General features: G+C 41.9%; 1 protein-coding gene across 1 annotated transcript in view; it reads right to left on the bottom strand.

The window, feature by feature from the left end:
• TANC2 (tetratricopeptide repeat, ankyrin repeat and coiled-coil containing 2) overlaps positions 1-26112 on the bottom strand; it is a 710755-nt gene that overhangs the window by 196944 nt on the left and 487699 nt on the right. Inside the window, 2 exon segments of the mRNA XM_073607675.1 lie at positions 10683-10728; positions 10730-10866. Coding sequence (XP_073463776.1) covers positions 10683-10728; positions 10730-10866 — 183 coding nt within the window.

The following is a 26112-nucleotide window of genomic DNA, read 5'->3' as shown; positions in this document are numbered from 1 at the left end:
GTAATCGCGTCACTCCTCAGACTCTGACGCCTTCATACTCGAAAGGTCTTGCTCTGATCCAGAAGCTGGTGCGGTGTGCTGAGCCTGCTCCCTGGCATAACAGAGGACACAGACAGAATACTCAATAAGATAAGCGAGAGTAGAGATGATTAAACGGGTTTCAAGCAACAACGCGGTCTACCTTTCTCCGTTGTAAGATTAAGCTTTATGATGCCATATGATTGCACAGCTGCCTAATAAAACAACTGCACAAAGACCTGTTCGGGCTGCATTGCACCACTGCACACAGGATCATGTAACATATCCAAAGCACAGTGCATCACAAAGCACCGCACATCATCTCACTGCATGCTGCACACCAATAGCATACATGGCAAGATCCACCTGTCATAGGTGTGCGCAGCCCATTGCATTAGGGTGTGCACCCCAAAGCTCAAACACGGGAAGGGGTCAGTAAATTACATATTTACCGGCCCCTTCCTCCATTCACCCTAAAACATCCCCGCAGCAATAGCCGCCAGGAGAGGAGGGAAGCCAGCAGCGGTGTGGGAGGAAGTGGGGGGGGCTAGGGCAGTAGGGGAATCTATGCTGCCCAGAGTGATTAGGGTGTGCCTGGGCACACCTGGCACACGCCTATGCCACCTGTGCAAGGGTTTCAGACAGTTCCTACAAAAAGTCACATTTCATTATTAGAGCATTGGTAGCACAAAGAATAATCTCTAGGCCAGGGGTAGGCAACCTCGGCCCTCCACCTGTGGTGAAACTACAAATCCCATCATGCCTCTGCCTCTAGGAGTCATGCCTGTGATTGTCAGGGTCTTGCAATGTCTCATAGTTTTACCACAGCTGGAGGGCCGAGGTTGCCTACCCCTGCTCTAGACCAATCCCATTTATGAAATATTGCTGCTCTATGGTAAGCACATGATGCCTAATCTATACAGTTTTAAAGTGGTTGTAAACCCACTTTGAGGAAAAAAAACAAAAAAAAAAACTAACACCTGCAAGACAAAGACATAATGAGCTGGTATGCATAGCATACCAGCTCATTATGTAACACTCCCCTGAGATTGAAGCCCTCGCTGTGGTGCCCGTACACCACTCCGGTGGCCAACATCACTCCCGGGGGTTACTTCTGGGTATCGCGGCTCCGGCGCTGTGATTGGCCGGAGCCGCAATCACTCCCGCGCATGCGCACGGTAATGGCACACCCACTGAAGCAATGGCACATACGTGCCATTGCTTCAGTTTGTGTCAGTGCGCATGTGCCCGATGACGTTGGCACATGCAAATACAGGGGATATCTCCTAAATCGTGCAGGTTTAGGAGATATCCTGGGTAGCTACAGGTAAGCCTTATTTATAGGCTTACCTGTAACACAAAGTGGTCTGTAAGGGTTTACAACCACTTTAAGCCAGCCATGTATGGTTCAAATCCACGTGAGGGATTCCCCCATCAACACTGACTGACCCAAGATTGCAGGAAAAAAATTGCTCCATCTATAGTCGGCTTTAGCTGTACTTTGATTACCAGCAGATAACTATGGTCAATGACAGGAGCAACCGATTGTCAGGTTGGCATACTTTTAGGCAGTCTCTATTGTTTACTGTATGATGAGACCGATAACAGAAGTGTCTGGCCCCTCTATGAACCTAATGAAAACCACCTGTCAACAACAGATAACACGGGTTATGCTGCCACACATGACACAACCCAACCCTTGGATTTAACATTTACATCCTTTTTTCAGTTGAACTGAAAACTGTTCAATAACTGCAGCTTTTTTTTATTCAATCTCCTGTGGTAGACAATCAGATTGATTTCTATCAGATTCTCATTGATTTTTACTTTCATCATTCTGCTGTTTATTCTTATTGCCTTTCCAATCAGTGTTCCAATCAGCGTATTTAATTAAAAGAACAAAAAAGTAATATCCTTCAGCTTACCAATCCTTAGATGTGGTATCTGCATCCATTTTTTTTATTCAGGCTTTTTTCTCTTTATGTTCACCTGGTGATCCTGCCAATAACACACTTCCTGTCTGTGGGTGGCAATGCTTCCTCACCATACTGTATTTATATAGAGGAGCAAAGTTGTCACCCTATGACAGGAAGGGTGTTAGGAATACGGGGCGGGGGAGATTTTCTGCAATCCAGAGAAGTGAACTGGTGAGGGCCAATAACACTGGTTGGGATTGCAATACCAGCATGGTGCACTCGAAGATAGGAGCTCACTGAATTTATGGCGGGTTAGCAGGTACTTTTCTGTATGTAGCACCCTCCTTGTTAGGCTACTGGGTTTGGTTAGACAAATTTCGTTTTTGGCCATCCTGTAATCAGCAGAGCTGTGTGCCTGGGAATGCTAAGGGCCCATACACACTAGGAGCAGAAAAAATGCCCATATAGTTTATAAGCATTTGCTTCTACAAGTGTTTTTTTTTTTCCCAAAAAATTCCCCTCTACTCATTTTTTCAAACTCTGCATTTATGAGCGTTAAGTGTTTTTTCAGCCCAGAAGGCAGTTGGGGAGTGCATAAATAGTTTGGAGCCTCAGAGAGGAGAGGTTCTCAGCCAGCAAGGCTGCCAGCTTCTGAGAATCCCATCTACTCACCAATGTCCCAGCTGTGCTCAGTTGAGAGGTCTATCGTTCTACAAGTCCTTGAGAGACAAAAGAGAGGTGCCACGAAGGATCTTATCTGGGAACTCGATAGAGGAGTCTGCCAGCTTGGATGTGAAGGAGAAATCCAAGCCTTGGGGACATGGAGTACATACTAAAGAGAGAAAGGGATGACTGTAACTGCTGGTAACCCCTACTGCCTGGCCTGGGAAATTGCTAAAAGGTGTACCAGTGCCACCCACTTCATGTCCTAACAGTTGGAGGACGGTGTTAAGATGCTGCTGTTAAGGGGATAGTGTTCTTACATTCTTGTTAGTGTTTTGGAGTATTCCACAGCTCCCTAATCCCCATCCAATAAAACTTCTAAAAAGGCAACCCCTAGACCAGGGGTCTCAAACTGACGGCCCTCCAACTGTTGCAGAACTACAAGTCCCATGAGGCATTGCAAGGCTGACAGTTACAAGCATGACTCCCACAGGCAGAGGCATAATGAGACTTGTAGTTCTGCAGTAGCTGGAGGGCTGCCAGTTTGAGACCCCTGCCCTAGACTGTTTCTTGAGGCAGAAGAGTGAAAGCTGCTCTTTGCCTGGCTGTGCCGCACTAGCAGGATGAGAACCTGGGACACACAATTGGTGGCTCTTGCGGGGGGTAGCGCCACATGTATTTCCAGTGTTTTTAACCACTTAACCTTAGGTGGACGTCATATGACGTTCAGTGGAGATATCTGAATGATACCTGTAGCTGCCATGCAAATACAGTGTAACATAAATTGCAATGACCGCCATTTTATTCCCTAGGGTCTCTGCTAAAAAAGAAAAATATAAGACCCTGAAACTGAGCTGCAGCACGGTGGCCAAGACCATACAGCGGTTTAACAGGACAGGTTCCACTCAGAACAATATATATATATATATATATATATATATATATATATATATATATATATTTGCTGTGTGAATGGGAACACAAGACAAGCATGTAATGGGGTTTTATCTAATTGGAAATTGGATCAAATTTGACTGCAAAAATGGACATATGCTTTAAAAAAATTTGAGGTGGTACATTTTATATTTTTTTTGATTTCTTTGAATAATTGATTGAAACCGGCTGGAGTAGCAGGAAGATTGTTGCATGTGTGGCCACCAACATTGATGTAAATATATAAACTGCAGTGGGGGCCCATAATGATACACAATGCTGCAAATTCAAGTGATTATATTGCAGATTTCTACTACCTGTATAATTAGATAAATTGTTGTACATACAAACCCAGAATCAGCCAGGCAGGACAAGGCCACTGTCATATGCGCAGCAGCACAATTAAGGTCTTATAGCATTCAGAATCTACAGACTGTCCCTCCCTCGTTCTCAGATCCATTCTATTAGAGCTGCAGACATACAAACGCATGACTCATATGAACACCAAACGAAATATTGCCAGATTTCAACTGATTATCTTGAATAACCAGCTGGCTTTTTATTTTTTTTCCCCTTTTCTTCTACTGCATCTCCCTACCAGAGTTTTGGCTCTACTCTTACGGCAGCCATTGCAGCACCAAACAAGGCAGTCTCACTCCTCTCTCTGCAATATAAAAAAAACAAAAAAACAAATCCATTTACAGTTATGAGGCCTTCTCATAAAGACAGGAGCAGTTGGACTTATGGATTCATGTGTTTGCTGCACTGAAATCCTAAGCAGTTGTGTCAGCCTTGGCCAGTTTTCCTCTGCTGGTCTACAGTACACCTTCCCTTTGTGTGATCGAGACAAAGAGGAGAAGGGGTTATGTATTGTAGTCCAGCAAAGAAGAACACTGCAAAATATATATTTTTTTGTTTTCATTTTATTTAATTAAGCTTTATTATACTTTTTCCACAAGGGCAATTTATTATTATTATTTAAGGTACTTATATAGCGCTGTCAGTTTACGCAGCGCTTTACATATACATTGTACATTCACATCGGTCCCTACCCTCAAGAAGCTTACAATCTAAGGTCCCTAACTCACATTCATATACTAGGGACAATTTAGACAGGATCTGATTAACCTACCAGCATGTTTTTGACGTGTGGGAAAGAGTACCTGGAGGAAACCCACGCAGGCACAGGGAGAACATGCAAACTCCAGGCAGGTGGTGTCGTGGTTGGGATTTGAACCAGCGACCCTTTTAACTGCTAGGCGAAAGTGCTACCCACTACACCACTGTGCCGCCCAGCTCTACAGTTGTCACTCTAAAGAAAGAGAGAACACGCTACAGAGGTAACCTACACCTTACAGAGACAGCTTACGCTCTATAGCAGTGATGGCGATCCTTGGCACTCCAGATGTTTTGGAACTACATTTCCCATGATGCTCATGCACTCTGCAGTGTAGTTGAACATCATGGGAAATGTAGTTCCAAAACATCTGGGGTGCCAAGGTTCACCATCACTGCTCTATAGAGACAGCCTTTAGACCCCTTTCACACTGCCGGCGTTTTTCAGGCGCTACAACGCTAAAAATAGCGGCTGCATAGCGCCTGAAAAAAGCAGTGAACTCACCGCTCCTCCCCATTGAAATCAATGGGGCAGCGCTGCGATACCACTGGCAAAACGCTGCTCCGGTGGCGTTTTGCGGGTGGATTTAACCCCTTTTCGCCCGCTAGCGGGGGGGTGTTAAAACCGCCATGCTAGCAGCCGAATAGCACCGCTAAAACGACGGTTTACCGCTGACGGCTCAGTGTGAAAGCCCTCTTAGCCTACATTAAGTTGTGCTGCAAAAAAGAAAAAAAACTCTTAAATGCTGATATCATCTGTAGTATACCAAACATGCAACACACACAAACACACACACACGCACGCACACACACGCGCACACACACGCACGCACGCGCGCACACACGCACACTATATTTGCAATTATAAAGACAAACTTTTTTTTTTTTTTTTAAGCACACGGTCTAAGTCGACATGCTCCTGTAAATTATTGAGGTTTGTAAGGTCTTAACATTTGACAGCGAAAAGAAAACACTTGGTTCCTGCATAACGTTAGTGTCTCGCTGCAAGAGATGCATTTTACAGAGAGTATCGATCCCTAAAGCAGAGTTTATGGCGTAGCAGTCCCTTCGGGAGGTATATAACATACGTCTCTATGTGAGTCAGACCTGCGGAGCCTCATTAGAGGATCAAACGACTTAAACACAATAAGCAAGCATTTAACTCTCTAGAAACTACTGCCCAGAAGAGAACATAAGCAATCAGCCAGAGACATAAACTGCTTTTCCAGAAACACAAATTTTGGCTTAAGCCTGTTTTTTTTCTCCTGTTACTGAAGAATTTGCAGACAATGCATTAATACAGCAGTGCAAAAATATTAGGTGTTAAACAGCACCACCTAGCAAACGATCGTTTACAGAACTGCTATGGCACTAAAGCCATCTGCTCTAAAGATGCCAGTCAGCTAGACGCAGGGTACACAGCCATTTTTGTTAGACTGAATACATAAGCAAGAGAATACAGGTGGATCGGTCCTTTAAGGGCTCTTTCACACCATATACATTGACCTATGTTAATCTGTACAGATCATCAAAGTCTCAGCAACTGCTTTCTATGTTGCTTCTTTGCCCTGTTCACCCCACAATGCTGCCTTGAGGTGGAACTGAAGTGCCGCATTTTTTGCAATGTTTAGGAGCTTACCTGAATTCACAATCAGTCTCCACACAGCAGTAATGCTGCAGTGCATAGAAATAAATTAAATGCGACTTTGTAGCATTTCAATAAAGTAAAAAAAAAAAGGTAAAACAGTGCTTTGCACCCCCTACCTCTGATACACGTTGGGCACCAGCCTAAATACTGAAAAGGCTCCTTTTAGTATGCAGACTGGTAGAAACGAGCCCTAGAAGTTTACTGCTTGTTTATTGAAGCAGAACGTCACCCAAAAGCGGACATTGTGCTGTTCCTCCTTACATTTCTTCAGTTACTTCCCGACTTCATGCCTAGGCAAATGATGTCATACATCCCAGGAGTCTTCAGGAGGGGAGGCATGGAGAGGAGGAGGAGGGTTTTTTTTTTTCAGCTAAGCACACTCTCCTGCATGCATGCTTGAGATAAGAGCGGATGGATTCCAGGAAGTAAATGCTATGTGAATCATTTGCCCTTACTCAAGATGGCCACAGCCAGAAATGCTAGGGGGTTTGTGGTGTTTAGATGCAGTAAAGATCCACTTTAAGTAGATTAGGGCGGCACAGTGGTGTAGTGGATAGCACTCTCGCCTAGCAGAAAAAAGGGTCGCTGGGTCGAATCCCAACCACGACACTACCTGCCTGGAGTTTGCATGTTCTCCCTGTGTGGGTTTCCTCCGGGTACTCTGGTTTCCTCCCACACTCCAAAGACATGCTGGTAGGTTAAATGGCTTCTGTCTAAATTGGCCCTAGTATATATATGTGAGTTAGGGACCTTAGATTGTAAGCTCCTTGAGGGTAGGGACTGACGTGAATGTACAATGTATATGTAAAGCACTGCGTAAATTGATGGCACTATATAAGTACCTGAAATAAATAAAAATAAATTTTAAAAATGATGCATAGTAGTTAGGTGTATTGCCTTGCAGTGCTAATATTGTTAGTATATTCTCTGCTATTTGTGCTCCCACAACATACCAGTAAGCTGATTCAACTCAAAGCTACATTGGCCATAGACAGTGCATGTGCTTGTATGATTAGTCCAGTGACAGAGTGAAATTCCACTGCAAAACACATTTGAATGAGTCCTTCATTTTTTTTTCAATTTTTTTTTTTTAGAATTTTACTTTTTATTCAGTATTTATTTATTTTACATGTTTTTAACTGCCCTGTGTGGGGCTTTGTTAAAATATCAGGGGTCTATACAGACCCCTGATGTCTCACATTTGAGACAGAGAAAGGGATTCAGGGCAGTTTACTGTGCTTCAATTATGAAAAGACACAAAAGCAATCGGTACTGATGGTTCACTGTGCTCATTCAGGAAAGGAAGCAGCCGGTAAATCGGACATATTTATTGGCTCCTGTGCTTACCATTCTGAAACATCCCTGTATACCCGCAGCAGCATGCCAGCAGGAAAGGAGAGAAGTCGAAGGCACTGCCGGGGAGGCGGGGCACCCAGGGAGGCCTGGACAGGAAGTGGGTGGGGGCACAGACACCGATCCCCCTGCAGTCCAGCAAGAGGGAGAAAAAGGAGGAGCCAGCAGTGCTGCAGTGGGAGTCACAAGAGTCGGCAGTACAGCCAGCCCTCCTGCTCAGCAGGTGCCCAGCCCCCCCTTTTGAACTGATCAGGCCCAGAACAGGAGGGCCGGCTGTACTACCTTATCAGTAGCCCTGCATGACCGCATCTAATATGCGCTGCTTGTTCCAAACAAAGGGAAGTGAGGATGGAAACAGAGGTTTGTGAGCTCACAGAGGACATTGCAGGGATGCAGAAAGACACAGAAATAGTTAAACGATAAATAGATTACATGGCCATTAAGTATTGGATGGGTATTGATTATTTTTGAAAAATAAGGATATTGTTTAGAGCCCCTTTAAAAATATATGTGATGGGGCATTTTTATTACTATTAATGCAAAGCACAACATGGTCGGATGCTCCTCTTGTAAGCAACAGGGCCCAACAAATTATAGCTAAAGGCAGTCATCCTGGTAAGTGTAGAACTGAAATAAGATAATGTCAGAAACAATCAACAAGGAAGAGATGCAGGCTCTCATCCATAAATGGAAACCAATTGTCTTTCTGCATACGAGACGGCATGGCCTTACGTCTAAATACACTACACAGGTGAATTAGAAGCTTAGAAATTGTGATCATACAGCCTTGTTCTCAGTCAAAGGTAACAGTATAATGTAGATTTATCATCAAATATTAAACTATCCTACTATTGAGCTGCTACTTATATTTTGGAAAACCAAATATCAACATGTATACAGTACATAACGTGGCTTAAAGTGGTTGTAAACCTCTGAAAATGAAAAATGAACAGAACATATCCCTCAATAGTGTGTACTAGACTCAATACAAAGCACATAGTGTGGTTCCTCCTCCCTGCTCCTCCTCCCCGCCCTCTCCTCCCTCTTATCTGCATGAGTCACTTCTGAAAGGTTATCCCAACACCACAGCATTCCGGGGGGGGGGGGATCAGATCCCTGCTGTGTAGTGTATGATATCATAACCCCACCTCTTGCCTTATGGAGCTCAGATGCTTGCTTTAGAAGGCTGCAGAGGAGAGACGGCTACAGATAAACAGGTTCAACTTTCGTAGGAGGATCTGTTTCATCTCTGTGTATCACCTGAGGCTAGTCAGCTTCCAGGTGTTGTTGTCAAAGCTCTACTGAACAAGCTGACGTTAGAACTAGACCCTAAAACTTGCCTGCTGGGCTACCTTGATGAAGAACTTATGCCCCATGAGATTCTGATACCAGTTAGCAGACTATTGTTTATGGCACGAAAGCTAATTGCCCTAAGTTGGATATCTCCAAGTGCACCTTCCTTTGAGGAATGGCGCCTTCATGCAAACGACAATATTCTGAAGGAACAACAGATCTATTGTAACAGAGGCATACCCAATTACTTGTATAAACTATGGAAGCCATGGATTTCGGTTCCACGGTTAGCCCCATCCTCACTGGCTTTTGCTGATCTTTAGAAGGGTGGGCAAGTATAATTATGGATAGTAAAATTGGTACCAGATGGAAAATGGAGGTAGAGGGCAAAATCAACGGGGAGAGAAGAATCTACTGACTTAAGCAGCCGGCAGAAATCAACGGGGAGAGAAGAATCTACTGACTTAAGCAGCCGGCAGAGGTAACTTTTCTCATAGGTACAGATGCATAGAATACTATAGTGGGCAGGAAATGGAACAGTCATCCGATTTGCTTGTGGTGGGGATTTTTTTTTTTTTTAGTTTGTGTTGTTTTGTTGTATGTTTATGAATATGTTGTTATTATTTGTGGTTAAATATTTGTTATGTTGATTGGAGAATATATGTAAGAAAAAGATAGAAAAATTCAGAATTTGCTGTGGATTGACCATATGTATGGTATTTGAAATAAACAATTTATGTACAAACTGTATAAGTGATAAGTACTATATCCAATAATAATATATTCTGGTTTGTAATGTTGTAATATTTATAATAAAGAAGTAGGGAATTTAAATATTCAGTATGGTAATTGTTCATGACAATCACCAGCCTATTTTGCACATTTAGTAATATAAAAACAAGCTGATTGTTACTATGCCCAGCTGCACCAGACTGCGTGCTCTAATTTTAGTAAATCCGTCCAAATGTCCAAAGAAACACAAAACAGGTAAAGTGCAGTATAACAGTCATCCACACAATACAATGTAAAGTAAATGGGAGCATGAAAAAAAAAAAAAAAAAAAAAATATATATATATATATATATATATACACATATATATATATATATATATATATATATATATATATATATATATCACTTTACAGGAGCCCTGAGGAATCTGTATGGAGATCTATCTTAAAGGATCTTCTGAGTTGGACTGAGTTGTATTTCTTTAGGTTTGGTTGAACTGGTATAAATGGACCGATTCCGACCCACAAACCAGCTACTCAGCAAGGATATGGTGGTTTCTAGGCACACCTTGTAGGTGAAAATACATGATTCCCACTTTAACTTGATTGGACCTTCCCTCTAAGAGATTTATTGGCCTACTTAGAGGACAACAGAGATGAGTGTTGGTGTCAACTCACTTGTCCTTCTGGGGGAGATATACAGTATGTCCAACCTGTGGGTTGCCCAACACATAAGGACTGTCACTTAGGCTGAAATTGACTGATCAGACTATGATCGTGTTAAGTCTTTGGGTGAATTAAAATGCCCAACATCCATTACTACCAACCACTTCCAAGAGTTATAAATTTTGAATTTAAAAAGGTCATTTGGGGAATAAAAAATATAATAGGGATTATGGTTTGATAAATTCAATAGCTTTCCTAAAAGATGTATTATATACACAATGTACATTTTGTATTTTCTTTTAACATGAAGAGCCACATTGTCTGCTGGAGAGTCTGTTCTTACCAGTCAGTTTCTTGACAGGCTGCAGTCGCACACTGATGGCTTGGTGGGGTGAGCAGGGGAGAGGATGGCAGCGAACGGGACATGCCCTCCATTATGCGTATATGCTGCATGCCTTCAGTCACAGGAATGGGGGTGATGGAGTAATCTGGCTCGAACGCACAGTCGTTTTCAGAGGAGGAGCCACCTGCCAGAGAAAGTGGAAAACGTTCAAATTCATATAATTAAACTTAACAGTAGACTGCGTAATAAATATGTATAAGCAATACTCGACTTAAAAAGAACATCAAAGAAGTAACTGATGAAAGGTATAGTGGTCTTCCACTAAATTAACATCACCACAAAAAAAAAACAAAAAAAACAAATACAACTCCATACAACTACAATCTTTCATACTGGGAAAAAAAAGAAAACATTTTAAAGAGTTTTGGTAACTCTACCAAACAGGCACTTAAAGGAGTTGTAAAGTCTCAAGGTTTTTCACCTTAATACATTCTATACATTAAGGTGAAAAACCTTCTGCTGCCCCCCAGAGCCTCCCTATTTCTTACCTTAACCCGATCGTTCCAGCGATGAGCACAAGCCCAGCAGCTCCAGCTGCTGTCTTGGATCCTCATTGGATAGATTGATACCTGTCCTGGAGTACAGCGATGTCAAGCACCACAGCTGATGATTCCATCAACTGTCAGGTGCTGCCGCCGCCATTACGGGTAAGGGTATCTGGCAGTATAGCCTTACGGCATGGGCCGCGGCACGGACTCCCTGAGGTGGGAACAGGATACCTCTCCCCCCTGAAAGGTGCTAATTGTGGCACCGGAGGGGGACAGGAGACAAATGAGCAGAAGTTCCACTTTTGGGTATAGGAATAGACCCCTTGTGGCCATTTATCTCTACTACATGTCATGGTTGAACAGGAGGAAAAAAAGCTTTACTCTCAAGATGGAAGAACAACTTTCCCTATTTTGCTATGTGCAGGTTGTGTGGGTAATAAGGTAGTGGAGAACATTTCCTTCTGAATATCAATTTTTGGGACTGCACATAACTTGCTTTTAAAAGGTTCCTACAGCTACTTCTCCATTTCTTCCACCACATGAGCCCCCTGAGAACTGGGGTGGAGTTGGTTTCAGCAAATTCTGACTTCAGGTGGGAAATTCAGGCTCTGGCATAACTCCACCCAATCCCATTGGGATATAGCAGGGGATTTGCCATGTCTCACCTTTCCAGTTTATGCTGTGATTTACATACCACATTTCACTTTGTGTTTAGTCCACTGTTCCTTGTTTTAAAAAGAAAAGTCCTTACTTTAGATGTACCTGGAATATCTTCTATTTCATGAAAAAAACAGTTCCAGACTAATGCTGGCCATACACGCACAGAATTTCGGACAAAACTGGTCGTTTTCGGAAAGATTGTTCGAAAATCATGCCTTTAGTGGACCCAACTTTTAGGGCTGGGGAAAAAAATCGATTTGAATCTTGAATCGAGTTGAGAGGTCAAATTTATTCAAATTTTCAGCAAATCAATTTTATTTTTCACCGGGACCGGCACTGACACCGCACCGGTCCTGAGGAGCTGCAGGCAGGAGTTTTTAGGTGAGGCCGTGGCTTCAGCCTAGACCGCAAGGCCGGACGCCGCGGACTAGGCCGAAGCCTCGCCTAAAAACTCCTGCCCGCAGCTCCTCAGGACCGGCGCGGTGTCCATCAAAAAAAAAAAAAAAAAAACTTGATTCGAATCGTGAATCGAGTTTTTTTGGGAGAAAATCGCCCAGCTCTACCAACGATTTTGACCGTGGGCCTGGCTAATGTCGATGGATCAGAAGCGAAAACTTTTACCGTTTCAACTAAAGTGTATATTCTGTCTTGTATAATTTAGAAGTTTTTATTGTTATCCAACGGTAACGACGATCATGGAAACAAGTTTATTCTGTCAGTTATTGGGCAATTCGCTTTTGACCGATGAATAATCATTCAATCTTCAAACGGCCAAAATTCTGTGCGTGTATGGCAAGCATTTGGCTGCATTCACACTATAGCGTTTTTGAATCGCGGGCAGATTTGTTGCGAATCTGCCCGCGATTTGACAACGCTGATGTGTGAATGACAAATCGCGCAACTCGCATTTGAGACGCCATTCATTTGAATGACACCTCAAATCGTGGTACGGGTCCTGCCGTGATTATCGCGCAATAAAACGTGCGGGAAGCATGTCGCCCCAAAAAAGTTCTGGAGCTTCTTTTGGGCGACATGCTTTCTTCGATGTGGATTGCCGTTTCTCCATATTGAAAATGCAAAGGTTACTAAAGCTACGAAAGCTCTTGTACAGCAGAATAAAAATTCGGAAGCGCCGTAATGTATTGTATTTTTGGACAAAAACTGTACTGATTAAAAACGAAAATTGTTCATGTTTGTCATTTGGATAATTTTGGATAAAAGCTGCATACTCACGATCAGATTGTGGTACAATCGATTCAAAAACTGTATTTTTTGTACGATTTTCTGATCGTATGTACTAGGCTTAACTCTCCCCATGACAACTGCCTGAGAAAGTAATTCCCTTCACTTTAAAGAATTTTCCTGTCACTTCCTGTTGGGTTTCTGGGAAAGGAAGTGAAGGTAAATTTGCCCAACCAGACAAGCACTGTAAAGAAAAAAAAAAAAAAAAAAAAAGCTTTGACTATATGTAAACTTTAAATGTACCCTCTCTGTGGAAAAAGCACAAGGAAAAGCTAAAATCTAAAATTAAAATTGCATTGAGATATGTTCAATCACGAATACTGTGGTTCTGCAGAAGATGAAACCTCTGTGGTTTAAGATATTCAGGGAATGTATTAAATTCCAGAACATGCTTCCTAGAAAGAGGCATCCGAAATGAAAATGCGCACCTTTCTGGTGCAGATAAATTCCCAGATACGTTTTCAGTCATTTCGAGCACGTTCCTGCACACAAAACAAAAACACACTTCAAACGGTTTTTCATCTGCAGAAAAAATACAAGCCTTAATAAAATAGCAATGTTGGTGTAAATAATGGGAGCTCGCCATTTATAAATACGTTCCTGGGTTTAGTTTATTGATAGCAAATAACTACAAATGTGTACAGACTTTCTGAAGATAGTGCATAAATATCGCCTCTTATCTTTCTTCAGTGGAAGATAAGACATTGCTATAGTAGCGGTCTGGGAATTCTGCCAAACTCTGGGTTATCTTTCCCTTGCATTGTAACCACAGTTTACTAGCGATTTTACTATTGTATTCAAAATGTCTGTGTTAAAAGGGGAAGCAATCAATATATTTCCATCCTACTGCTGCAAAACTGCATGCAGTCTTGCTGTAATGGCCCATGTACACACGATCCGAAAATCGAATGTCAGACCGACCGTTTTTGTTTTTTTTTGCATGCTAGTCGCCATAGGTGTGTGCAGCCTAATGCATTAGGGTGTGCACCCTTAAGCTCAAACACACATGCATGTGTATGTATCTACATATATATGACTCCGGCACATTGATCTCCCTGCTGGCACAGTGAAAGAGAAAAGGATAAACACTTCTCATATGGCAGAGCCGGTAAGAGGGAGATCTTTCCCATGTTCCTGTTGCTACACAGAACGATAACACTAATGCGCATGGGGGGATTAGGGTGTGCCTGAGCACACCCAGCACACCCTGTGCGCACGCCTATGCTAGTCGCATATGAAAAACAGAGAGTTTACTAAAGTTACGAAAATTATTGTACGACAGAATAATAAAAAAAAAAATTAGAAGTGATGTAATGTGTTGTAGTGTATTTGTATTGTGTTTTTTGGATGACAACTGTACTGATTAAAACGAAAATCGTACGATCTGGTATCACACGAGAAAAATGTTGGTGCTTGTCTCATTGGATAATATCGGACGAACTGTCGTGATCAGCTCTTGAAAGCTCTGTACTAACGATCCGATTATCGTACGATCGCGTCGAAAGCGGTATTTTTCGTCCGTTTCAGATCGTGTGTACGGGCCATGAGTCGGTAAGCTGCTTGCTCCATAGTCATAGCGGAGATACTACTGTCTGAAAGAGCATAGACAGATGTGGTCCAATCTTGGCAAAGTGAAGCTCCTGCTCAAAGTATCATTTATGAAGACGGAGATTGAGCTGCATAGGCTTTCCCATGGGGACAGTAATGAGGGCTTCCAGACTTTGGTAGCTTTATTTTTTTTTTTTATAGAATCGCTGTGAGCACGTCCTGCTGTTTTCTTTCTATGGGAATATGAATAAATATGTTGCTGTACATGCAGCCATCACCTAAATCATAGACAGGATTTTGGTAATGCATTCAAATACAAGCATGTGTTTCTGCCCATCGTTCACAGTCAGACACGGGGGGATCATTTATGAAAGCAAAAGACAGCTGGAGTTGCGACCCATAGCAATCATCCAGGTGCCATTTACTGGGACGATAAAGACATCTGACTGATTTGATAGCTGGCTCCACATTTTTATAGTCGTTATAAATCATCCTCACAGTACATGTACATCTATGCTTCATGTGTGATCCAGAGAAATAAAGCAAAATGGGTTATAGTCTACATCTGAGTTAAAATGAAGAGCTCATAAATATGAACACCAGTTTATAATGCGTATCTAGCAGTCATGGTAAATGACAGATCATAGTGTGTTTATGGGCTTGTTGACACATAATGAGCATGGAAATATGTATTGTCCTTCATGTTGACATGTTATAGTTTACAGCACACGGGGCAATGCAACAAAAATGCAGAATACAAGACCTTTGCTCAAGCATGTAGTAGCTGGAATGAGTCTCATAAAATAGTAGATCGATGTTTGACCATGCATGCTAGGTTTGTACCAACCCAAGCACTTTCTTGGGAAGGAGCATTAGTGATGCCCTTGCATATCAAAACTGGATCCTTGATGTTGGTGAGCACTCTATGCTGAGCCTTGTGTGTATAAAGCAAAAAAAAAGGCTATTTGCCCACTGAGGATGCCCATACTGTCCTAAAGGAGCTTTTCGAGACAGGTCCAGCCAGCACCAGATCCCAAAGCAGCCCAATAACCCATAAAAGAAATTAGAAAGTAGATTTACTAAAACTGGAGAGTGCAAAATATGGTGCAGCTGTGCATGGTAGCCAATCAGCTTCTAACTTCAGCTTAAAAAACCTGGAAGCTGTAGCCCGAGCTTGGAAACAGCCAACTGTATCCATTGCTGCAGCAAAGCGAAAGATATAATAGATAATGGTCCAGGAGAAGGCCATTGTCACTCTTCTGGCCACCTTCAAAACATCTGAAGCGGTTTGGGAACCGTGGAGTGTCTACATACAACAGCCTCTGTAACTCGTATTGATGTACCATGCTCTCCAATGTCCTCTGGTGCCTCCTTAAGCTGTACGTTTCCGGTCTCCTTCCTTTTTTTTTCTGTTACATCTTTCCTTCTTTCCGTTTATACTCTCTCCACATGTGGTAATACTGACCTACAATATTCTGAGATGAGGATATTTTTGTTTATTGGACTTTAGCAGGTACTATCCAGTTATGTGATTGTTCTGCAGGGGAACGAGGTGGAATTTTGTCCTTCTGACCTTACTTCTTCGTAACAGTGCCCCCGCTAAGAGCGAGTTCCCCCACTCCCGAGAGTGATCCTTTGAATCCATACCCCTTCATGTAGCTCTGACTCAGCGGGTGGGGAAACTCCCCAGGTATCCAGTTACCTGAGTGGGTAATTTCCAAAAGGTATATTGTTTATTCGCTTACCTTAGTAACACTATTTCACAAGTAAGCCATGAGGTTTAAAATGCTTAGCTTGGGGGGGACTTAACTTCCTTCTATCCATGCTAAGATATGATATTATCTTTGGAATAGGGCTCTATGGGTCCAGTACCATGACGTAATATATACAGCAGTTACAGATAATGTTGCATTGTATAGGTGTGGTCTATCTACCCAGGGGTATTGGGGTATACCCCCACAGATTTACCATGAGGGAGACCTACAGTGAGGGGAAAAAAGTATTTGGTCCCCTGCTGATTTTATACGTTTGCCCACTGACAAAGAAACGATCAGTCTATAATTTTAACGGTAGGCTTATTTTAACAGCGAGAGACAGAACAAAAATATCCAGAAAAATGCATTTCAAAAAAGTTATGAATTGATTTGCATTTTAATGAGTGAAAGAAGTACCGTATTTGATCCCCTATCAATCATCAAGATTTCTGGCTGCCAGGTGTCTTCTATACAGGTAACAAGCTGAGATTAGGAACACTCTCTTAAAGGGAGTGCTCCTAATCTCAGCTTGTTACCTGTATAAAAGACACCTGCCCACAGAAGCAATCAATCAGATTCCAATTTCTCCACCATGGCCAAGACCAAAGAGCTGTCCAAGGATGTCAGAGGCAAGATTGTAGACCTACACCAGGAATCTTCAAACTACGGCCCTCCAGCTGTTGCGGAACTACACATCCCATGAGGCATTGTAAAACTCTGACATTCACAGACATGACAAGGCATGATGGGAATTGTAGTTCCTGAACAACTGGAGGGCCGTAGTTTGAAGACCCCTGACCTACACAAAGCTGGAATGGGCTACAAGACCATCGCCAATGGAAGAAACACAAAATAACCATCTCCCTCAGTCTGGGGCTCCATGCAAGATCTCACCTCGTGGAGTTTCAATGATCATGAGAGGTGAGGAATCAGCCCAGAACTACACAGGAGAATCTCGTCAATAATCTCAAGGCAGCAGGGACCATAGATGACAAGAAAACAATTGGTAACACACTACGCCATGAAGGACTGAAATTCTGCAGCGCCCACAAGGTCCCCCTGCTCAAGAAAGCACATGTACAGGCCCTTCTGAAGTTTGCGCTTGAACATCTGAATGATTCAGAGGAGAACTGGGTGAAAGTGCTGTGATCAGATGAGACCAAAAATCGAGCTCTTTGGCATATGCTTTGGGGGTGCTTATCTGCTAAGGGGATAGGACAACATCACCGCATCAAAGGGACGGGGCCATGTATCATCAAATCTTGGGTGAAAACTTCCCTTCCCTCAGCCAGGACATTGAAAATGGGTCGTGGATGTGTATTCCAGCATGACAATGAACCAAAACACAGGGCCAAGGCAACAAAAGAATTGACTCAAGATGAAACACATTAAGATCCTGGAGTTTCCAGACCTTAGGCTCCTTTCACACTTTGCGACTTGTTCTGCGACTTGATTTCCAATGAGTGCCATTCATATCTGTGCGTCTTCAAGTCTCACCAACTTCAAAAGTAGTCCCTGTACTACTTTGGTCTGACTTTGATGCGAGGCAGCTCCTGAAATCGCGGGAAAATCGCGGCCTTGAAATCGCTGTAAAATCGCAGCAAAATCATGCGACTTTCTAGTCGCAGCACTGTGAAAGGGGCCTTAGCCCTGGTTCACACTGGTACGTCTGACATGTCAAATCGGCAGCAATTGCCAGCAATGGCACCGTCCTAATGCATTTGCGGCACCGAATTCAAAAAGTAGTTTCTGTACTACTGTTTGTGATCTCAGGATGCAATTTCCATTGACATCTGTGCAGAAACCCATACAGATGTCTGTGAAATCGCCACCAAAATCGGGACTGACATACGGGAGTGAAAATGTGCGAATGTTCCCGCAGCTCAGTGTGAACCAGGGCTTAATCCTATAGAAAATATGTGGAGGGAGCTGAAGGTTCGAGTTACCAAATGTCAGCCTCGAAACCTTAATGACTTGGAGAGGATCTGCAAAGAGCAGTGGAACAAAATCCCTCGTGAGATGTGTGCAAACCTGGTGGCCAACTACAAGGAATGTCTGACCTCTGTGATTGCCAACAATGGTTTTGCTACCAAATACTAAGTCATGTTTTGCAAAGGGGTCAAATACTTATTTCACTCATTAACCACTTGCCGACCAACCTCCGCAATTAAACTGCGGCAAGCTGGCTCGGCTGCGCGAATCGCCGTGGGTGTACATTGGGCTCGTTCATGGCTTTCTGTGGGCGCACGGAGGACAATCAGCGGTTCCTTGCAGAGACAGAACGGGGATCTGCTGAAGGCTGGGGACCACACAGAGATCTTGTCTTTCTGCTCTGCAGGAAGACATATCTGTGTGTTATTCCAGGCAGCCCATTCCCCATACAGTTAGTAAACACACCCAATGAACACAGGTAGCCCCTTGATCGCCCCTGATGTTAACCCCTTTCCTGCCAGTGTCATTAGTGCAATGTCAGTGCATATTTTTAGCACTGATCACTGTAATGTCACTGGTTACTAAAAAAGTGTCAAAAATGTCAGTTAGGTGTCCAATCTGTCCACCGCAATGTCGCTAAAAATCGCTGATCACCACCATTACTAGTAAAAAAAAAAAAATGCCACAAATCTATCCAATATTTTGTAGACGTGATAACTTTTGCGCAAACCTATCAATATACGCTTATTGGGGTTTTTTTTAATAAAAAAAATACGTAGTAGAATACATATTGGCCTAAACCGATGAAGAAATTAGATTTTTTTTTAAATGTATTGGGTATGTTTTATAGCAGAAAATAAAAAATATTGTTTTTTTTTTTTCAAAATTGTCGGTCTTTTTTTGTTTATAGCACAAAAAAATAAAACCGCAGAGGTGATCAAATATCACCAATAGAAAGCTCCATTTGTGGGGAAAAAAAGGACATCAATTTTTTTGGGTACAACGTCGCATGCCTGTGCAATTGTCAGCTAAAATACGCAGATACGCAGTGCCGTATCACAAAAAACGGCCTGGACATTAAGGGGGTAAATCCTTCCAGTCCTTAAGTGGTTAAAATGCAAATCAGTTTATAACTTTTTTTAAATGCGTTTTTCTGGATTTTTTTGTTTTTATTCTGTCTCTCACTGTTAAAATAAACCTACCATTAGAATTATAGACTGATCACTTCTTTGTCAGTGAGCAAACGTACAAAATCAGCAGGGGATCAAATACTTTTTTTCCCCCTCACTGTACTAAGCTTGTTATATGTCCACGAGGGGGGTATTTTTGAAATTTAATTTTTTTTTAAATACTTCCAGATATTTTCCATTTGATGGTTGAATTTTTCTTTGTTAGATGCACATGTTACTATACCTGTTAATCCTTAATATGATGCCTCTGGCATTTGTTTTTACTGTATTGTCTGTTTCGGTAATCTTATATGGTTACTTCAATTAAAAAATAATTGAAAAAAATAAACGGAAGTAGATTGGTTTCTATGCAGAGCTGCACCAGGTTTTGCATTCTCCAGTTTTAGTAAATCAACCCCCATTATGTACCAGATTCCTTGAACAAATCTTTGGCTATCCATAGACAGCTAAATGTCTTACCAAATAACTAAAGAACAGGGGGACTGCTGCCCATTCTCAAGGCTCACTCCACCATCTTTACCTTAGAATGAATGCAGTCTACATTCAGTGGCAAGATTTTTACATTTAGCACATACTCACCCACAAATATGAACAATAAAAAAATCCCCAACAGTCCACAAGAATTTGTCATCTTCCCCAAAGAAAACCCTATGTGTCCCAATTCTTCTTCTGAGGCTTGTAGGGGCTGAATACAGGAGAGACCGTCACCGTGGAGGGGCTGAGTACAGGAGGGACCATCACCGTGGAGGGGCTGAATACAGGCGAGACCGTCACCGTGGAGGGGCTGAGTGCAGGAGGGACCATCATGGTGGAGGGTCCGAGTGAGTGCAGGAGGGACCATCACCGTGGAGGAGTTGAGTGCAGGAGGGATTGTCACCCCTGATGATGTCCAATCAGACAAAACGCGTCGTGTGATGCTCCTGAAACTACTGCACATTGCTTTTTTACAACCGTATGTTACCAGCCTTGTATGGAACTTTTTTGGATTGTCGACTTTTACAATAAACCCACTATACAGTGTTACACTACATGTGGTTTTTATACCCATCATGGATCACCAAGTTCACCTTTGATGTGGATCACTGAACCCTATGGAGCTCATTTTCTGACGGTGGATCCCCTATGTCGATCTCGCTAGTGGCCCATTCGCAGATTATCAACTTTGCATGCTGAATCCTGTTGAGGTTATTCCTCATGAATGCCTGTTTGACTCCTATGCTGTATAGTGTACAAGTCCACCAAGTCTTATCCTTTGTTTATACACAAAATTCAGTTTGACTTCACCGGGAGAAGTGCGAGAGACTTTTCCCTACACAAGATTCAGCTTTGAGCTGCATTATCTTGTTTATTCAAGAACTGTTGTATGTTTTTGAGTCATTCACTTTTGGAACATTCACCTGGAGTTCATTTTGTTCATACACAATATATTGTTATATTCATTTATATGATATTGTTGCTTCTGATATATTTACCTTTTTTCACGTTTATATTTTTTGTCACTATTTTGAGTGCCACATTATTATTATTTTTATCTGAGTATAGGAGGGACTGTCATCGTGGAGGGGCTGAACGCCACTGTACATTTATATATGTTAGATAATACGGCTATTGCCGTACTTCCAGCGTGTCGCAGTTATAAGGGCTCCAGCTCTACACAGGGAGGTGATCCTGTTGTTTATGTGCCCTGCTCCTCCCCTTGTCCATTCACCTTTTTATTTTGTTATATCTGTATGTTACAACATTAGACGGGCACACCTTAGCTGTTGTACAGCTGAACATGCACTAGATGGCAGCACAGTAGAGCCTTTAATGAGAAGCAGGCTGTAGAGAAAGGTACATCACACTAGTCAGCGGACATAAAACGAATGACATCACAGCACTTAACATTATTAAATGAGCTTGAAGAATATCAAAAGGTTTACCAGCCAGAATGATCTAGCTCCCAGTAATGTAGTGGGAGTAGCAGTCATGAGTGCAATGTAATGTTATACGTTACAGACAAGACAAATTTTTACTCATCCATGCAATTTTCAGGCTTGTTCCAGATGATCAGACGCTTTAACCTGTCAGTTTTTACATGGCCTTTGTTACAAGAGGAATTATATAACACAGCAACAAGGGAATATAGCAATACATTATACAAGGGTTCAGCAGCAGTGAAGAGTCGTGTCCCATGGGAGATCTCCCTTCACTTTCTGTCCAGAACAGTAAAGGGAAGATCCCTACTTATACAGCTGTCATCAGAACTAATGTCCCTGCTGGAAAATGTCCTTTGCTTCCAGACAACAGGAACATTTCAGATTCGCTGTCACTTTCTGTCCAGGTGACAATGGTCATCAAGACAAATCGAGAGAACGAATGTGCAAGTGGGGACCTGCAAAGGGGGGTACTTTTACAGTCTATCCAAAAAAAAAAAAAAAAAAAAAAAAGGGTGAGCTTTACTTTTTTTTTTCTTATTTTACTCAAGGTAGTTGTGAAATGTCAGCAGTTGTTCTGCAGTGATACTGAATGCACTGCTTAGCATACAGATAGCCACTAGAGGGAGACACCTAGACATCTGTATATATATATAGTATATGATATAGTCATGAATGTATGGACCAAAAAGCATGTGAAAGTATAAACATTGTCTACCAGAGCTGCACGATTAATCGTCAAGAATCATTATCGCGATTTTTTTCCCCGTTGCGATCTTGACAAAAGTGTTTCACGATTCTTTCTATGCAAAGAATTCTCTCTGCTCTTCTGAAGCCACAGCCATCGAAAGACAGGAAGAAAAAAAACAGGCAGTCTGCCAAAAATCACAACATTCTTTAGCAGTTAAATTTAAGTCTAAACATTGTAACAATTTGTCAAAGGAATAGACTTTGTGTGTAAATGAGGGAAGTTTAACCACTTAAACACTAAACCTTTTTCTGACATTTGTTGGTTTCAAGTTAGAATCATTTTTTTTTTGCTAGAAAATTACTTAGAACCCCCAAACATTATATATATATATATATATATATATATATATATATATATATATATATATATATATATATATATATATATATATATATATATATATATAAATAATTTTATTTTTTATTTTATTTTTTTTTTTTAGAGACCCTAGAGAATAAAATGGTGGTTGTTGCAATATTTTTTGTCACACTGTATTTTCACAGCAGTTTTTCAAATGCAATTTTTTTTGAAAAAAAATTACTTTAATGAATTTAAAAAAAAAAAAAACTAACCAGTAAAGTTAGCCCAATTTTTTTTTGTATAATGTGAAAGATTTTACGTTGCAACTTGCAAGAATCGTGATCTTTTTACTCTAAGCAAAAAAAATCGTGATTCTCATTTTGGCCAGAATCGTGCAGCTCTATTGTCTATTTTATCTATTTGTCTATCCTCTATTTATTACCTATACTATATACAAGGACTGCTCCATAGCTTTGTGTTGTATTTATAGTCTAAATATTTGTGTACACAGCTTGATCTTTCTATTAATTTATGTGAACCCCAACAATGAACTTCTCTTATTGGCTCCCCATTTTCTGATATCTGTTTGGCAAGTTAATTTTGTCAGAAATTCTGATATCCTCCATGTCATCTGCACACTTCCTGTGTTATCCCAAAGAAACCTCCTATTTATATCTTAGACCCCTTTCACACTGCTGACGCCCGGGCGTCAGCGGTAAAGTAAACTGCACTTTTGTTAAAGCGGGGGTTCACCCACACCGCCAAAAAAAAAAATATTAAAAGCCAGCAGCTACAAATACTGCAGCTGCTGACTTTTAATACATGGCCACTTACCTGTCCCAGGGTCCAGCGATGTCGGCAGGGGACGCCGAGAACCCGCTCGGTTCTCGGCAGCTGCCGCCGCCATCCTAGGTGAGGGGATCAGGAAGTGAAGCGTTGCGGCTTCACTTCCCGGTTTCCTACTGTGCATGCGCGAGTCGCGCCGCGCGTCCCAAATGGTCCCCGCTCTCTCCTGGGAGCTGTGTGTTTCCCAGGAGACAGCGCGGTGGGGACGGGAAGAGGCGTAGACTCCCATGGGAGTCTATGCCGGAAGTGGGTGCAAATACCTGTCTTAGACAGGTATCTGCACCCCCCTCCCCCCTGAAAGGTGCCAAATGTGACACTGGAGGGGGGGAGGGTTCCAAAAAGCGGAAGTTCCATTTTTGTGTGGAACTTCGCTTTAAGATAAAAAAAAAAAGAAAAAAATTCCCTCTGGGTGATCAATATACATTGCAAGGATTTTAGAGAATAACCCTACTTTTGTTTAAAAAAAAAAAAAACAATCCAAACCAAAACTGAAATTTGTTGCAGAGGATGCCAGACTTGTAGCTTAGTGCAGACTTCTGGGAAAATCAGCGAGCCAATCACACAAGCAGGATATGACATCACTGGGGGTGTTCTGTAAACCAAGAGTGTACAGAACGCCTCTAGGATGCCATATTGAATTTTACAGAAAATTACTTTGTCAGCAGATTATAATGGATAAGTATTTTTTAAAAACAATATGCAGATGGGCACTGATCAGGCTCTAATGATGGGCAAGGCCGCAGATGGGCACTGATCAGGCTGCAATAATGGGCAAGGCTGTAGATGGGCACCGATCATGCTGCAATGATGGGCAAGACTGCAGATGGTCACTGATCAGCCTGCAATGATGGGCAAGGGTGCAGATGGGCACTAATCAGGCTGCAATCATAGGGAAGGCTGCAGATGGGCAATGGCAAGGCCGCATTGATGGGCACTGATAAGGCCGCATTGATGGGCACTGATAAGGCAGCATTGATGGGCACTGACCCTTATGTTGCTTCAAAATTCTTTATTTAAAAAGTTTTTTTTCTGAAACTTTCCTCTTAAAAATAAGGTGCGTGTTATACACCTGTGCGTGTTATGAGGAAAAGATGATCCGCACTCCGGTGATTGCTCTTAAAAAAGTGTAATATTTATTGACAAGCCACAGTGACCAAACGCAAATGAGAACAGTTGACGCGTTTCAGCCTATAAGGCCTTAGTCATAACCACCAGTTTTTTTTCTGAAACTTTCCTTTTAAAAATAAGGTGCGTGTTATACACCTGTGCGTGTTATACACAGATAAATACGGTACTTTAAATTACAGTCTTTTTATTTACTACATTTCTTTCCATGAAAGTGGAGTTACCCTTTAAAGTGTATCAAAACCCAGGAAAAATATAATATCCTGCAGTCTGCCTGTCCTTGGATGTGGTGGCTGCATTACTGTTTTTTTTTTGTGGCTTCAACTTCAAATAAGATAAGTTAATTGTTAGGGTTTACATACACTGGACGGTATGCACTGTATACAATACCTGAACAAACAGGCAAATGTGGAGGTTTTTTCCCAGATAGGAGTGCCCGTGATTCAGAACAATGAGCTTGGATGAGTCAGGAAAACATAATAAGTGAAAACATTTAACGGTTATATTTTTTCCCTCAAAGAATCCCAAAGTAGTATCCCAGGCGCCAGAAACTAAAAACCGTGATCAGTCTGTGATTAGCACATCTCATCTGCCCATTTACACTTTTATCTAAATGTTCATTGTTATTGCCAAAAAATGCATTAACACAATTATGCTGCTTATGCCAACTACTGTATTATGTATACGGCGCCAGTAGCTGTTATTTTAGTTTTTGTGGCAGATTACCGAACATCTTACTGACCAACTTGTTGAAATGTTATCACTTCAAGCTACATCAGGGAGTATACTAGTCTCAGAGAGATACTGCAAAATAGTACATAACATCACATGAATGATAGTATGAACATGACTGGTGGTTATCTGTTCAAAGTATGGATACAATGTTTAGATTGCATAGTGTTTTTTTTGTGCAGTAAAAAAAAAAAAAAATATTGCACAGCTCTTTGCTCCTTTTTTCCCTCAATTTTCATGGATTAATTAGTCACACTATACTAAAATAAAGCTCAATAGCTCAAGCCAATATTTATACACACAGAATAAATAACTCTTTGCAGTGCCTCATACCTATCAGACAAACTGTGCCTCCAAGCAGGTTGTTTTTTCTTTTTTTTAAATCAGGTAATTTTTATTGACCCCTTTTACAAAATAAAAACAAATAGAAAACAACAAAAGAGTACCAGAAGGAAAAACATCTATTAACAAAAAATAAACACACTAACAAAGAAAAGCACATCATGGACTCAGCACGTGTATTACAGTGGTAGTAAATTCTGTTATACCACTTGTACCTACAGGTGAGCCTATAATAAGGCTTACCTGTAGGCACTGTGAATATCTCCTAAACTTGCACCGTTTAGGAGGTATTCAGAGTCCATGCAGCCGATGATATCACCAGCGCATGTGCTCTGAAGGTCCGGGTTACAGTGCCGGACCTTCAGAGCCCGTGCTGGAAACGGCAGCTCCCGCGCACATGCACAGGAGTGACGTCATTGCGCCCCCAGCCACTCATGTAGCCGGAGGCCGCAAACCCGTAAGGAAGAACGGGGGGGAAATGTCAGCCCTCTCAGCAGTGGCATTGTGGTGCTGGAAGGCTTCGATCAAAGGCAAGTTTCTCATA

This window comes from Aquarana catesbeiana, linkage group LG12 (assembly GCF_042186555.1).
Source record: "Aquarana catesbeiana isolate 2022-GZ linkage group LG12, ASM4218655v1, whole genome shotgun sequence".
Lineage (NCBI taxonomy): Eukaryota > Metazoa > Chordata > Amphibia > Anura > Ranidae > Aquarana > Aquarana catesbeiana.
This window is presented reverse-complemented; position numbering and strand designations above follow the sequence as displayed.